The sequence below is a fragment of the Leptodactylus fuscus genome, chromosome 5 (genome assembly GCF_031893055.1).
Source record: "Leptodactylus fuscus isolate aLepFus1 chromosome 5, aLepFus1.hap2, whole genome shotgun sequence".
Classification (NCBI taxonomy): domain Eukaryota; kingdom Metazoa; phylum Chordata; class Amphibia; order Anura; family Leptodactylidae; genus Leptodactylus; species Leptodactylus fuscus.
The window spans coordinates 199,721,614-199,736,295 of record NC_134269.1 but is presented as its reverse complement, the minus strand read 5'-3'; the positions used below and the strand labels follow the sequence as shown (position 1 = coordinate 199,736,295).

At 45.9% G+C, this 14,682-nt stretch overlaps 1 protein-coding gene across 1 annotated transcript; it reads left to right on the top strand.

Moving 5' to 3' along the window:
* Nucleotides 1-3,346: 3,346 nt before the first annotated feature.
* Nucleotides 3,347-13,939, top strand: LOC142204593 (protein kinase C theta type-like). Its single transcript, XM_075275907.1, has 4 exons — nt 3,347-3,361; nt 11,757-12,010; nt 13,082-13,144; nt 13,321-13,939. The coding sequence occupies exons 1-4, from the start codon at nt 3,347-3,349 to the stop codon at nt 13,937-13,939; spliced, it is 951 nt and encodes a 316-aa protein (XP_075132008.1).
* The last annotated feature ends 743 nt before the right edge of the window (nt 13,940-14,682 follow it).

The window sequence follows — 14,682 nt, the reverse complement described above, 5'->3', positions numbered from 1 at the left end:
CCACTATGGGGGAATAATACTGTGTGCAGGGGCCACTATGGCGGATAATACTGTGTGCAGGGGCCACTAAGGGGACAAAATACTGTGTGCAGGGGCCACTAAGGGGACAAAATACTGTGTGCAGGGGCCACTATTGGGCATAATACTGTGTGCAGGGGCCACTATTGGGCATAATACTGTGTGCAGGGGCCACTATGGGGGATAATACTGTGTGCAGGGGCCACTATGGGGTACAATACTGTGTGCAGGGGCCACTATTGGGGATAACACTGTGTGCAGGGGCCACTATTGGGGATAATACTGTGTACAGGGGCCACTATGGGGGATAATACTGTGTGCAGGGGCCACGATGCGGCATAACAATGTGTGCAGGGGCCACTATGGGGTATAATACTGTGTGCACTAGCCACTATGGGGATAATACTGTGTGCAGGAGCCACTTTGGGGACATAATACTGTGTGCAGGGGCCACTATAGGGGATAATTCTGTGTGCAGGGGACACTATTGGGGATAATACTGTGTGCAGGGGCCACTATTGGGGATAATACTGTGTGGAGGGGCCACTATTGGGGATAGTACTGTTTGCAGGGTAGCGCCGCACCTCCCATGAGGCGACCTGAAGCGACCGCTTCAGGCGGAGCTATGTCAGGGCCCCAGGGAGGGCGGCATTTTTTCTTACCTAACCCAGTCCAGGACCAGCTGTCCTGGACTGGCTTAGCACCGAGCGGTGGATTGGGGAGGCCACTGGAGCAGCGCTGCTCCAGCAGCCTCCCTTCACGCTCAGGAAGAGAGCAGGTCCTCTCCGTGCCTGCGAGCGGTGCTAAGCTCCGCCCCGTAGCTAAGCTCCGCCCCCTCCGATACGCCACTCCCTTCTTCCCCGGGGGGGAGGGGGGACGGCTTTCTGTCGTTCGCCTCGGGCGGCGAAGGGGGCAGGTGCCACTATGGGGTACAATACTGTGTGCAGGGGCCACTATTGGGGATAATACTGTGTGCAGGGGCCAGTATGGGGGAAAATACTGTGTGCAGTGTCCACTATTGGGGATGATACTGTGTGCAGAGGCCACTATTGTGGATAATACTGTGTGCAGGGGCCACTATTGGGGATAATACTGTGTGCAGGGGCCACTATTGGGGATAATACTGTGTGCAGGGGCCACTATTGGGGATAATACTGTGTGCAGGGGCCACTATGGGGGAATAATACTGTATACAGGGGCCACTATGGGGGATAATACTGTGTGCAGGGGCCACGATGGGGCATAATAATGTGTGCAGGGGCCACTATTGGGGATAATACTGTGTGCAGAGGCCACTATAGGGGATAATACTGTGTGCAGTGTCCACTATTGGGGATAATACTGTGTGCAGGGGCCACTACTGGGGATAATACTGTGTGCAGGAGCCACTATGGGGACATAATACTGTGTGCAGGGGCCAATAAGGGACATAATATTGTGTGCAGGGGCCGCTATTGTGGATAATACTGTGTGCAGGGGCCAGTATGGGGGAAAATACTGTGTGCAGTGTCCACTATTGGGGATAATACTGTGTGCAGAGGCCACTATGGGGGATAATACTGTGTGCAGTGTCCACAAATGGGGATAATACTGTGTGCAGGGGCCACTACTGGGGATAATACTGTGTGCAGGAGCCACTATGGGGACATAATACTGTGTGCAGGGGCCACTATTGTGGATAATACTGTGTGCAGGGGCCACTATTGGGGATAATACTGTGTGCAGGGGCCACTATTGGGGATAATACTGTGTGCAGGGGCCACTATTGGGGATAATACTGTGTGCAGGGGCCACTATGGGGCATAATACTGTGTGCAGGGGCCACTATGGGGCATAATACTGTGTGCAGGGGCCACTATGGGGACATAACACTGTGTGCAGGGGCCACTATGGGGACATAATACTGTGTGCAGGAGCCACTATGTGACATAATATTGTGTGCAGGGGCCACTATGCGGAATAATACTGTGTGCAGGGGCCACTATTGGGGATAATACTGTGTGCAGGGGCCACTATGGGGACATAATACTGTGTGCAGGGGCCACTATGGGGGATAATACTGTGTGCAGGGGCCACTATTGGGGATAATACTGTGCGCAGGGGCCACTATTGGGGATAATACGGTGTGCAGGGGCCACTATTGGCGAAAATACTGTGTGCAGGAGCCACTATGGGGGATAATTCTGTGTGCAGGGGCCACTATTGGGGATAATACTGTGTGCAGGAGCCACTATGGGGGATAATACTGTGTGCAGGGGCCACTATGGGGACATAATACTGTGTGCAGGGGCCACTAAGGGACATAGTTCTGTGTGCAGGGGCCACTATGGGGGATAATTCTGTGTGCAGGGGCCACTATGGGGGAAAATTCTGTGTGAAGGGGCCACTATGGAGTATAATAGAGTGCACAGGAATGCGTAGGAGGGGGTCGATCGAGGTTTTCGGCGTCGGTGTCGGTCGGGGGGGGCCATGTCAAAAGTTCGCCTCGGGGCCCCGCCATTCCTAGTTACGCCACTGTGGAACAGCATATGTAGGACTGTCCCGCTGTCCCAACAGGACCTCCGCTGCCATAGGGCCTGGTGCAAGTGCACTGTTGGCCCTTTGGTTATAGCGGCCCTGTTGCATTCTGTTTGTGCACAGTATTTTATTTAGCCACATGCCTTCTTGATCTCTTCCAACATCCTCCTGTTATAAATTCTTTAAATTCTGTTATGAGTTACATACATACCTTAAGGCTGCGGCGCCACATTGCAGAAACGCAGCTTTTTTTGTTGCGTTTTTTTTAGCCAAAGTCAAGGGTTTATTGTGTAGAAGGGAAAAGTATAAGAACTTTTTTTTAGAGTACCCATTCCTTCTGTAGCCATTCTTGGCTTTGGCACAAAAAAACGGCAACAAAATCTGCAACAAAAAAAGCTGCGTTTCCGCAACATGGGGCCTTAGCCTAAGGCCGGGATCCCACGGACTGGAAACGCCACGATTTGCCCATGGCGTTGTACAGTGAAGACAAAGTGAATGGGATTCATGTGAATTCCATCCTCACTTTGCGGAAAAGATTGCAGCGCGGACACGCTGCGATTTGAAAAGCCGTTGCGGCTTTGCAAATCGCAGCATGTCTGTTATATCTACGGAAACGCCGGCGACTTAGCCTAAAGGTGTTGTTTCAAGACCAGATTTAACCACCAGCTCTAGAGCCACAAATTCCCTGCTCCATTATTCAACAGGTATTGGCACTGCTTGTGCATTTGCGCTGGCGCAGTCAGGCGCTCTGTGATGACATCATCATGTGTGCTGCTCCACACCATTGTCAGCGCTGTAGGGATCTGCTCCAATGAAGCCAAGCCAGGTGAGTAAATCCTTTCTATGGCAGAGCTTCTGGGGCACCTAATGGAGAATTAGGCTCCATTCACACGGAGTAACGCCAGGCGTTTTTTGTGTGCTTTTTGCACATAGCGCCGCGTTAACGCCGGGCAACGCCACCGCTAAATAGTGCGGCATTAACGTGGCGTTAACGCGGCGCTATGTGCAAAAAGCACACAAAAAACGCCTGCCGTTACTCCGTGTGAATACAGCCTTAGGGTGCATGCACACTACGTAACGCCGGGCGTGTATGAGAGCCGTACACGCAGGCATTACGGCAGACTGCCGAACACTTCCCATTCACTTCAATGGGAGCGCTCGTAACAGCGGCGTTTACGAGCGCTCCCATTGAAGTGAATGGGAAGTGTTCGGCAGCCCTGCTGTAACGCCGGCGTGTACGGCTCTCATACACGCCCGGCGTTACGTAGTGTGCATGCACCCTTATACTGTGTGGGGGACAAAAAGGGACTAGCAGCACTTAAGGGGAAATGGGTGACTTCAGGGGTCTGTCTGAGCAACAACAAATTTGCACATATCCCTGCACCTCTAGGGGGCCTCCTTCTTCACCTAATCATTATCCTGGCCATAAACACTAGACCAGTTATGTCCATACGGAAAACATACTAAAATATATCATTCTACGAAATCACCTATATACCAGGCTACATCTTCTCTGTCATATTGTAGACTGGATACACACATATATGTATAATATAAAACCATTTCTAGGGCTCTGCCTAAATATAAACTTTTAGCTGTTGTTGTAAAATGCAGGATATACATTACTGTGACCATTTACCATTCCCTCCCCCTACAATGACCCAAACCATGACCACTATGGATGATAAGATCACTCCTATCCTAATACTTTTCTAAATAAAGCCTTTCTAATATTTCACACCTCAGTAGAGGAACCCCGATCTAACTTCCATAGAAGCCTCTCCTCCCCTGGACCCCCAGATCCGCACTGACAAGGACATTGCCCATTAATACCTATGGGGATAAAACATACAGTAATATATCTGGATCATTTGATTTTCTACACAACTGCATTTGTTCTAAAATGCCAACAGAGATTCTGGTGGACTATGGGCATCACTGCCAACCCAGTGATAAAGTCACATCCTCTGCCCCATCATCAGATAATATAGCACTAGAAGAACCAGCCATGAAGCTCTCCATTCCTCTGGACACTGGACTATCAGTCATGATGCTCACATCCTATATGGCAGAGCTGGTACATGTAGTACTGGCAGGCAGGTGGCATCATGTGACCTGCACACGACTATCTGACAGTTAGTCTGAACTGGCGACGGCGGAGAGAAGACTTTACTGCAGGATTACCTGAGGATCTATAGAATGGCGTCCACTGGACAAGGAGGAGAAGGGGAAAGGAAGAGAGAGGAGAAAAGGAAGAGAGAAGAGGAGCAGAGAGAGGAGAAGAGAGAAGAGGAGCAGAGAGAAGAAGCGGAGAGACAGGAAAAGAGGAAAAGAGAAGAGGAGGAGAGAGAAGAAAAGAAGAGAGAGGAGAAGAGGAAGAGAGAAGACGATGATGAGTGTGGATCAAGAGCTATAAAGAAGAGGAGAGAAGGAGAGGCCAGAATATTGGAGGATGACGGGCCAAGACCAGGGAGCAGCCGGGACCCTGCAACATCCAGCCCCTACCCAGATTTTTATATCCGCCGACTTACCATCCATCAGGAGTTGGGTAGGGGCGGCTTTGGTAAAGTGAGTAAATAAATCTTAATTTTTTTTCATTTTTTTTTTTTTTAAAAAAGGTAAAGAGAAATATTTTTTTTCCTCTTATCAGCCAATTAACCCCTTAGTGACCAGCCTATTTTGGACCTTAATGACCAAGCCAAATTTTGGAAATTTCCCCTGTGTGACTTTATCAGTGAATAATTCTGTAACAGTATTAGGCATCCAAGCGATTCTGATATTGTTTTTTCGTGACATGTTGTACTTTACTGAGAAGGTAAAATTAGACTGATATAACTTGTGTAAATTTATTAAATAACTCGCAAATGCTGAAAATTTTGAAATTTTTTCAATGTTTTCCATTTTCAGCTGCGATATCTCACATATGCACAATAATACAGGGCAAAAAAATTAGTAGTTATATATTTCCAAATGTTCCTTTTGTGTTTCAAGCATATTTGAAATAATTTTAACATATTTGAGTAACTTAGACAATTTACAAGTTTATCAAGTTTATAAGCAAATTTTGGAAATTTGGAGTATGTGATTTTTTCCTGTACCAAGCTACGTTTGCAGACAGGAATAGGTGACATAATGACAGAACCTCCCATTAATTGACCTAATTTGTAAAACTAGACCCCTTCAGGTATTCTTTGAGGGGTTTAGTGAGCATTTTGAATGAAACAAATATTATTTTGCAAGAATTATTACAAATGATGGAAAAAATTACATTTTCATTTTCTTCAAATATGTGTCATTTTAAAACCAGTTGTTTTGCACACAACACATCAAAAAGAAGAAACACACCCCAAAATATATCACCCCACTTCTCCTGTGTTAAAAAATGTCCATTTTGTGGCCTTAGTCCTATGTACGGACGCACAGTAGGGCCTAAGAGATAGGGAGTAGAGATGAGCGATCAGCCGATCCGAACAGCACGCTCGCATAGAAATGAATGGACATAGCCGGCCAGCGGGGGGTTAAGTGGCCGGCCGCCGTCAAAGCGGAAGTACCAGGTGCATCCATTCATTTCTATGGAGCGTGCTGTTCATATCGGCTGATCCGAACAGTACCGTATTTTCCGGACTATAAGGCGCACATAAAAACCTACGATTTCCTCAGAAATCGTAAGTGCGCCTTATAGTCCGGTGCGCCTTATATATGGATGGAAGCGGCGGCAAAGTCTGCGTGCCACTTCCATACATACATAAAAGGCACCGTAAGAGTACATTCACACTACTGAACGCCGGCGTGTATCACAGCCGTACACGCCGGCGTGACAGCAGGGCTGCCGGACACTTCCCATTCATTTCTATGGGAGCCGGCATGCGAGCGCTCCCCATAGAAATGAATGGAAAAAAGCAGTCCATTCATTTCTATGGGGAGCGCTCGCATGCCGGCTCCCATAGAAATGAATGGGAAGTGTCCGGCAGCCCTGCTGTCACGCCGGCGTGAAACAGAACGTGAAACTTACCGAGCGGTGCAGGGTGGGCAGGCCTCCTCTTCCTCCGATGTCCTGACCACTTCCTCCGGCGCTCGCTAACTGATAATGGCCTGGGCGCATGCGCAATATCATAATGCTTCTACTACGGCTACTGCGCATGCGCCCAGGCCATTATCAGTTCGCGAGCGCCGGAGGAGGAGGACGGAACATCGGAGGAAGAGGAGGCCTGAATGCCCGCCCACCCTGCACCGCTCGGTAAGTTTCACATTCTGTTTCAGTGTTTTATGGGGGGGTAGTTTAATATAACTTTTACGGTTGGGCTCTATCAGCATGATTTTGCTGATAGAGCCCCTTTAACTCCTCGCCTGCCGAGCGCTTCCAATAGAAGCGGCTGGCACGCGGGGGGTTAAGCGGCCGCTGGCAAAGTCTGCGTGCCGCCGCTTTCAATAACATATAATGCGCACCGGACTGCGCCTTATAGTCCGGTGCGCCTTATATATGAACCGAGACGGACTATAAGGCGCTCATGGGCAATGCGCCTTATAGTCCAGTGCGCCTTATAGTCCGTAAAATACGGTACTCGCTCATCTCTAATAGGGAGGGCCAAATGGATTTCAAAACACAAATTTTGCTTGCAGATATTTTAGGCCCATTGCACATTTGAACAAGATTTCAGTTACCAAAGCAATTGAAACCCCCATAAATGACCCCATTTAATGACAGAAACTCCCATTAAATGACCTAATTTGTAAAACTAGACCCCTTCAGGTATTCTTTGAGGGGTTTAGTGAGCATTTTGATCAAACAAATATTATTTTGCAAGAATTATTACAAATGATGGAAAAAATTACATTTTCATTTTCTTCAAATATGTGTCATTTTAAAACCAGTTGTTTTGCACACAACACATCAAAAAGAAGAAACACACCCCAAAATATATCACCCCACTTCTCCTGTGTTATAACATGTACACTTTGTGGCCTTAGTCCTATGTACGGACGCACAGTAGGGCCTAAGAGATAGGGAGTAGAGATGAGCGAACTAGATCCCTTAAGGTATTCATTGAGGGGTATAGTGAGTACTTTTACCCCATAACTTTTTAGAAATGTTGCGTCAAACAAAAAAATTTCATATTTTTTTACACAAAAGTGTCATTTTATAGGCAGGTTTTTTTGCAAATAACATATGAAAATGAAGAAAAACACTCCAAAGTAGATGACTCCATTTCTCATGTGTTCAAAAACGTACACTTTGTGGCCTTAATCCTATGTACAGACGCATGGTAGGGCCCAAAAAGAAGGGAGCACCAACTGGATTTCAAGACACAATTTTTGCTTCTAAATGTTTCAGGCCCATTGCGCATTCAAACAAGATTTGCGTTACCAAAATAAATGACACCATTTTATAAACTAGACCCCTTGAGGTATTCATTGAGGGGTATAGTCAGTATTTTGACCCCATAGGTTTTAAAAGAATTTGTGTCAAACAAAAAAATCTTATATTTTTTACACAAAAGAGTCATTTTAAAGGCAGTTTTTTTGCACACAAGGCATGAAAATAAAGAAAAACACCCCAAAATAGATGGCCCCATTTCTCCCGTGTTCAAAAATGTACACTTTGTGGCCTTAATCCTATGTACGGACGCACAGTAGGGCCCAAAGAGATGGGAGCACCAACTGAATTTCAAGACACAAATTTTGCTTGCAGATATTTCAGGCCCATTGCACATTCAAACAAGATTTGAGTTACCAAAAAAATTGAAAACCCCCCATAAATGACCCCATTTTATAAACTAGACCCCTTAAGGTATTCATTGAGGAGTATAGTGAGTAGTTTGTCCCTTTATCCCCAAAGTTTTCATTTTCACAAGGGGTTAAAAGAGAAAAAGCCACCCACAGTTTGTTACACAATTTCACCTGAACACGGCAATACCCCATATGTGGCCATAATCTGCTGTATGGGGACATGGTGGGGCTCAGAATGGAAAGAATGGAAAAAAGCAGTCCATTCATTTCTATGGGGAGCACTCGCATGCCGGCTCCCATAGAAATGAATGGGAAGTGTCCGGCAGCTATTTGGGTTTTGGAGAGCAGATTTTGCTGGAATAGTTTTCAGGTACCATGTCGCATTTGCAGAGCCCCTAAGGTATCAATACAATGCAAACCCCTCAAAAGTGACCCCATTTTAAAAATTACACCCATCAAAGAATGTATCAAGGGGTTTTATCATTTTGAGCCTAAAATTGCTTTCCAAAAATTAATGTACCAAATGAAAATTGAAATTTTGAAAGAAATCTGCCATTTCGGTGCCCAATACGTTGCACCCACTTTGTGTTGTCAGAGACTGCACTCCTGAAACTATTAAGTGGGCCATCCCGAGGGGCCAAAAATTATATATGTGGGTGTAAACTGCTGCTTGGGCACACAGCAGGGCTCAGAAGGGAAGGAGCACTGCGCTTTTTAGCTTTTGGGGTACAGATTTAGAGGGACCCTCTGGGCACCATGATGTTTTTGCAGAGCCCTGGAGGTTCCAGTAAACTGGAATTCCCCAAGAAATGACCCCATTTTGTAGCGGCAATTATAGGGTCTCTGCAAATGTGACACGGTGTCCAAACACCAACAATCTAAATCTGCACTCCAAAAGCACATATCGCTCCTTCACATCTGCGCCCTGCTGTGTACCCAAATGGCAGTGTATGCCCACATGTATGACACTGGTGTACCCCGGATAACGGACTTAATGCCATATGTGGGTAGAATCGGCTGTTTGGGCACAGCCGGGGACAGAAGGGAAGGAGCGCTATTTTGGTTTTTGGCGCACAGTTTGGTTTTTGGACGTCACTGTTGCAAAGACCCTGAATTACCAATAAAGTGGAATCTGCAGACATGTCACCCCATTTTGGACACTAGCCCACTGATGGGATTTATCAAGTGGCGTAGCGAGCGTTTTTAACCCTTGAGTGTTGCATTTATTTAGTTTCCAGAAATGAAATCACAGCTGATAATGAGAAGTTAAAAATGAAATTTTTCCAGAGATTCGCCATTTTAGTGCCCGATATGTTGCACCCAACTTATGTCAGCAGAGATACACACTCCAAAAACTGGTAAGCAGGTATCCCGGGCACAACAGCTTTCAGAGCGTTCATCTCTGATACAAGGTGGGCACTACATATTACACACTGGAATGACGGATTCCTGGAAAAATGGTCATTTTCACCTCTCACAATCAGCTTCGTATTCATTTATGGATAATAAATTATAGCAACACTTGGGGGTTAAAAATGCTCTCTGTACCCCTGGAGAAATCCTTCAGGGGTGTAGTTTCCAAAATAAGCTCTCATATCAGGGGATTCCACTTTACTGGCGTTTCAGCTCTGCAAAAGTGTCATGGCATCCAAAAACCAAACCGTCTGCGCTCCAAAAACCCAATAACCCTTCTTCCCTTCTGTGTCCAGCTGTGCCCTAATATCAGTTTATACCCACATATGACATTACATCCGATATAACGGGTACACCAGTGTCATACATGTGTCATACATGTGGCATAATCTGCAGTTTGGGCGCACAGCAGGGCGCAGAAGGGAAGGAGCGCGATGAGGCTTTTGGAGTACAGATTCAGATGTTTGGTATCTGGACGCCATGTCATGTTTGTAGAGCCTGTAAGGTACCAGAAGAGTGGATTCCCCTAAGGAGTGACCCCATTTTGAAAACTGCACCCCTCAAATAATTTATCAGGGGGTGTAGTGAGTATTAGTATCCCGGACGTGACTGCACAGCGGATGGCGAAGAGGGAATATGAAAGCTGTGCGGAGTACATTGCAAACACCAAATTCCCTACTATGTCCCAGTAGCTCCTATGATTGGGGGAGTCACTCTGGGGGTCACTTCTGGTGTCTGTTCCCTCATAAGCTGTAAATTTGGGGTGTCCCCTGATATCCGCTCGCACAGCTTATATATTCCCTACCTGCAGCCAGTTGTATTCTAATGATTTGGCGATTTTTGCGGGTTTTTGTCTTCACATTGTTAGATGTTATATTTTCTTTATTTTTCTGGTGACGTGGCCATATAAGGGCTTGTTGTTTGCGGTATGAGGTGTATTTTGTAATGACACCATTTTTGGGTGCCTACAATCGATTTTTGCATCGCCATCTTCTGAGAGGCGTAACATTTTTATTTTTCGGTTGACAGTGTTGGTTGAGGGCTTATTTTTTGCGGGACAACCTGCGCTTTTTACTGGTACTATTGTGGGGTGCATTTGACTTTTGATCACTTTTTATAGCATATTTTCTAAGGTGACATGGCAAAAAATCACTACTTCCGGCGGGTTTTTTCCGGTTTTTTTCCCGACGTTTACCGTATACAGTTTTATTGTACAGATAGTTACGGACGCGATGATACCAAATATGTATTGTTTTTATTAATTTTTTTTTTTTTTTTTTTTTACATAACTCATTTTCTATAGAAAAAAGGGGAATTTGGGTCTTTATAACTTTATTCATTTTTTTTCAAAAGCTTTATTTATTATTTTTCACTTTTTTCACTTTTTATTTCACTTTTTTATGTGTCCCTTTTAGGACACTTGATTCAGCAATGATTTCATTGCTGAATCAATGTTACAGGCTGGAGACACAGGAGACACAGGCAGCACGTGTCTCCAGTCTGTAACAGGAAGCCAAGCGATGTAGACGCATCGCTTGGCTTCCTGAGAACCAGGGCAGGATCAACCAGGTAACGGGGGCTCAGGCAGTCTGGGGTCACTGGCCAGACCCCAGACTGCATGTTTTTCATATCGGCACCCCCCGATCTCGCCGCGGGGGGTGCCGATACCGCCGGCATCATCACGGAACCGCTTCAGTTCCGTGATCATGTTTGATCACGGAACTGAAGGGGTTAAACCCCACCCATCGGAGTCCCCTTCGTTGGGGGGTTATGGAGCAGGGTCTTAGCTGTAAGATACAGCTAAGACTTGTTCCAATTACGTCAGCACTGACAGGGAATCCTTCCCTGACTGCCCTATAGGAAAACTACGTCGGGATGTCCAGAAATGTTGTAGCTCCCTGCTCACCCCCTTATATCTGATATCTCCAGTAACTGTATATCCATATGTGTGAGCGGTATCCGCAGCTCTTTCTATAGGTCTAGTCTGCTAGAAAGGAGTATCCAGTGTGATGGAAAGCTGCTCTCAGGGAAGGAAGGGATTGTGGGACCTGATTTAACAATTTTTCCTTCCTTTTCTTCAGGTGTTCCTGGCATCATTACCCGGCAGAAACACCTTCATGGCCGTCAAGGTTGTCACCAGGACAGAATACAACGCAGCAGTGATAATGAGAGAACGGCAGATGCTCCTGAAGGTCCGAGACTGCCCATTTATTTGCCAACTGAATGCCGCACACCAGTCTCAGGACAACGCGTATTTCATCATGGAGTATCTGTCCGGCGGCAGCCTAGAGGAATTAATAACAATGTGCGGCAGACTGAACACCGACACCGTAAGGCGAGTACATGACGTATCAGGGAAACGAGACTGAAAGGGAACTAAAGGGCGACATGACAGGTCAGCTATATAAGATTGCAGTGACTATAGGGCGACCATACACAGCACCTCCTCTCTACTACTGGTGACTAGGGTTGAGCCGATCTTGACTTTTCAGGATCGATTTTGAAATCCGATTTCCAATCATTTTTCATTTGAACCCGATCTCGATCCCAATTCCGATCCCAATGCAAGTCAATGGGATTTTGTTACTAATCGGAGATCGGATTTTAAAAACAATCCTATTCACTATACAGCATGGAATCTAACAATTGAACGCTTTGTTAGAATCCACGCTGTGTAGTGATTTTTTTAATCACTAAGTATCCAGAGGATTTTTTTTTAATCCTCTGGCTACTTAGTCCCCCCTGATGTCCACTTACCTGCAGAGATGGCTGGTCCGGTGCCCGGTGTTCGCATTCTTCTTCGCCTCGCTGCCTCCCAGGTTAGGAGAGTGTGGGCGGGTACTGGGAAGGGAGACGTCACATCTCCCCCCCCTGTGCCCGCCCACACTCTCCTAACCTGGGAGGTGGGGAAAGCGAGCGAAGACGAACAAGAACACCGGGCACCGGACCAGCCATCTGTGCAGGTAAGTAGCTACTAGAGATATTAGTTAGTCTCCCATTAGAATGAATGGACGCAGCCGGCGCGCAGGGGGTTAAGGCTGTGTGCTGGCTGCTTCCATTCATTCCTATGGAACCACGGCAGACCCTTCACATTGAATATACACTCCGCTCAGAATGAGCAGAACATATACTCAGTGTGAAGGCTAACATTCTTACCATTTTCCCACAATGCTTGGCCAGTAGCAAAGCATTGTGGGAAATAATCACCGATCTCGATCCCACCTAAAAAGATCATGTTCGGAATTCTGATCACGATCGTGAAATTTTCTCGATCGCCGATCGGAATCCGATCTTTTCCGAACACGATCGCTCAACCCTACTGGTGACTGACACTGTAATAGTAACATGATATTAGGGAATTGTTAGAGAAGGATTTCATGTCACTGACTCTATACTCTGTCCTCAGATTCTACACAGCAGAGATCGCATGTGGACTCCACTTCCTCCATACACGCAACATCGTCCACAGGTAAGCAGAAACTTCCCTTGTAATGGGGAAAATAATGTACTCAGCTTTCCCAGAGTCCTGATTGATATCTAGTCTTGCTATAGTACATGTCATCACATCGCGGCTATGTCACTGTCTACATGAATAGATTTATCCTTCTCTTTTTCTAAAGTGTCATCTGTCTTCTTTCATTGCAGAGATATAAAACCATCAAATATTATGCTGGATGGAAATGGACACATCTGCATCATCGACCTGGGGATTGCCCGCGAACGTGCCACCTCCTCTACTAAGATCCATGGAACAGCGGGCACACCAAGTCATCAGGACCCCGAGGTGCAGGAATTTCATGCAGCGATCGACTGGTGGAGACTGGGCATTGTCATGTCCAGAATGTCAACAGGATTCCATCCATTTCACTATGGCGGCAACTTCACCAGAAACGAGCCAAAGCTTCCATCTCGGCTGGATGCCGACCTAGAAGATCTGCTGCTGAACCTGCTGCAGGTAAACTCGAAGATGCTAGATGTGTACAGCAACATCAGAAACCATCCATTTTTCAACATCATCTGCTGGGAGGATTTGGAGAAGAAAAGAGCACGGCCGCCTTTTATTCCATTCAAGGCTATTCCGAAGAATGAAAACCTACCATGGCCGGAGAACCAAACTCTTCACCCGGAGGACGAATTCAATTACATGTCCCCAAGTTGGACCCGGACCATGCCTCTGCTGCTGCGAGACCTCGGCTGCCGAAAACATCCTCTCCAACCATCTGAAGACTGCGAAGTTACAACCAAGTCGTTGCCCACACCTTGACATGGCATCCTTCAATATCTGGCTGGCAACCAACATCATCACCTCCTGAAGAGTCTCCAGACAACCAGCAGCGGCCTGTGCATGTATTCTATCATTGCACAGGCCAGGTAAGTTATACACGACATACAGTATATTAGCTTTACATACACATAGATATATAGATAGACACATAGATACAAATATACACACAGATAGATTAGTGATAGACACATAGAACACATGTAGATATTGGCTTTGATCCTGGGACTTGTTCTGATCGCCATATTTGGGGTCAGGAAGGAATTTTTCCCCTTGAGGACAATTGGCTCATTCCTCAAGGAGGTTTTTGCCTTCCTCTGGATCAACTCAGCCTTAAATAGGTTTAGTATGATAGATCTTAAAAATGTATACGCAATTATTTACATAAAATATATATATATATATATATATATATATATATATATATATATACACACAGACACAGGTTAGTTTTATAAAATTAAGATTACTAAAAATATTCTAAAAAAACACCATACATACAGGATAGGTTAGGTTACTGGCGTTTGATCCTGGGATTTACTCTGATCGCCATATTTGGGGTCAGGAAGGAATTTTCCCCCCTTATATAAGGAAAATTGGCTCATTCCTCAAGGGGGTTTTGCCTTCCTCTGGATCAACTCAGCCTTAAATAGGTTTAGTATGAAAGATCTTTAAAATTTATAAGCAATTATTTACATAAAAAAAAATATATATATATACACAGA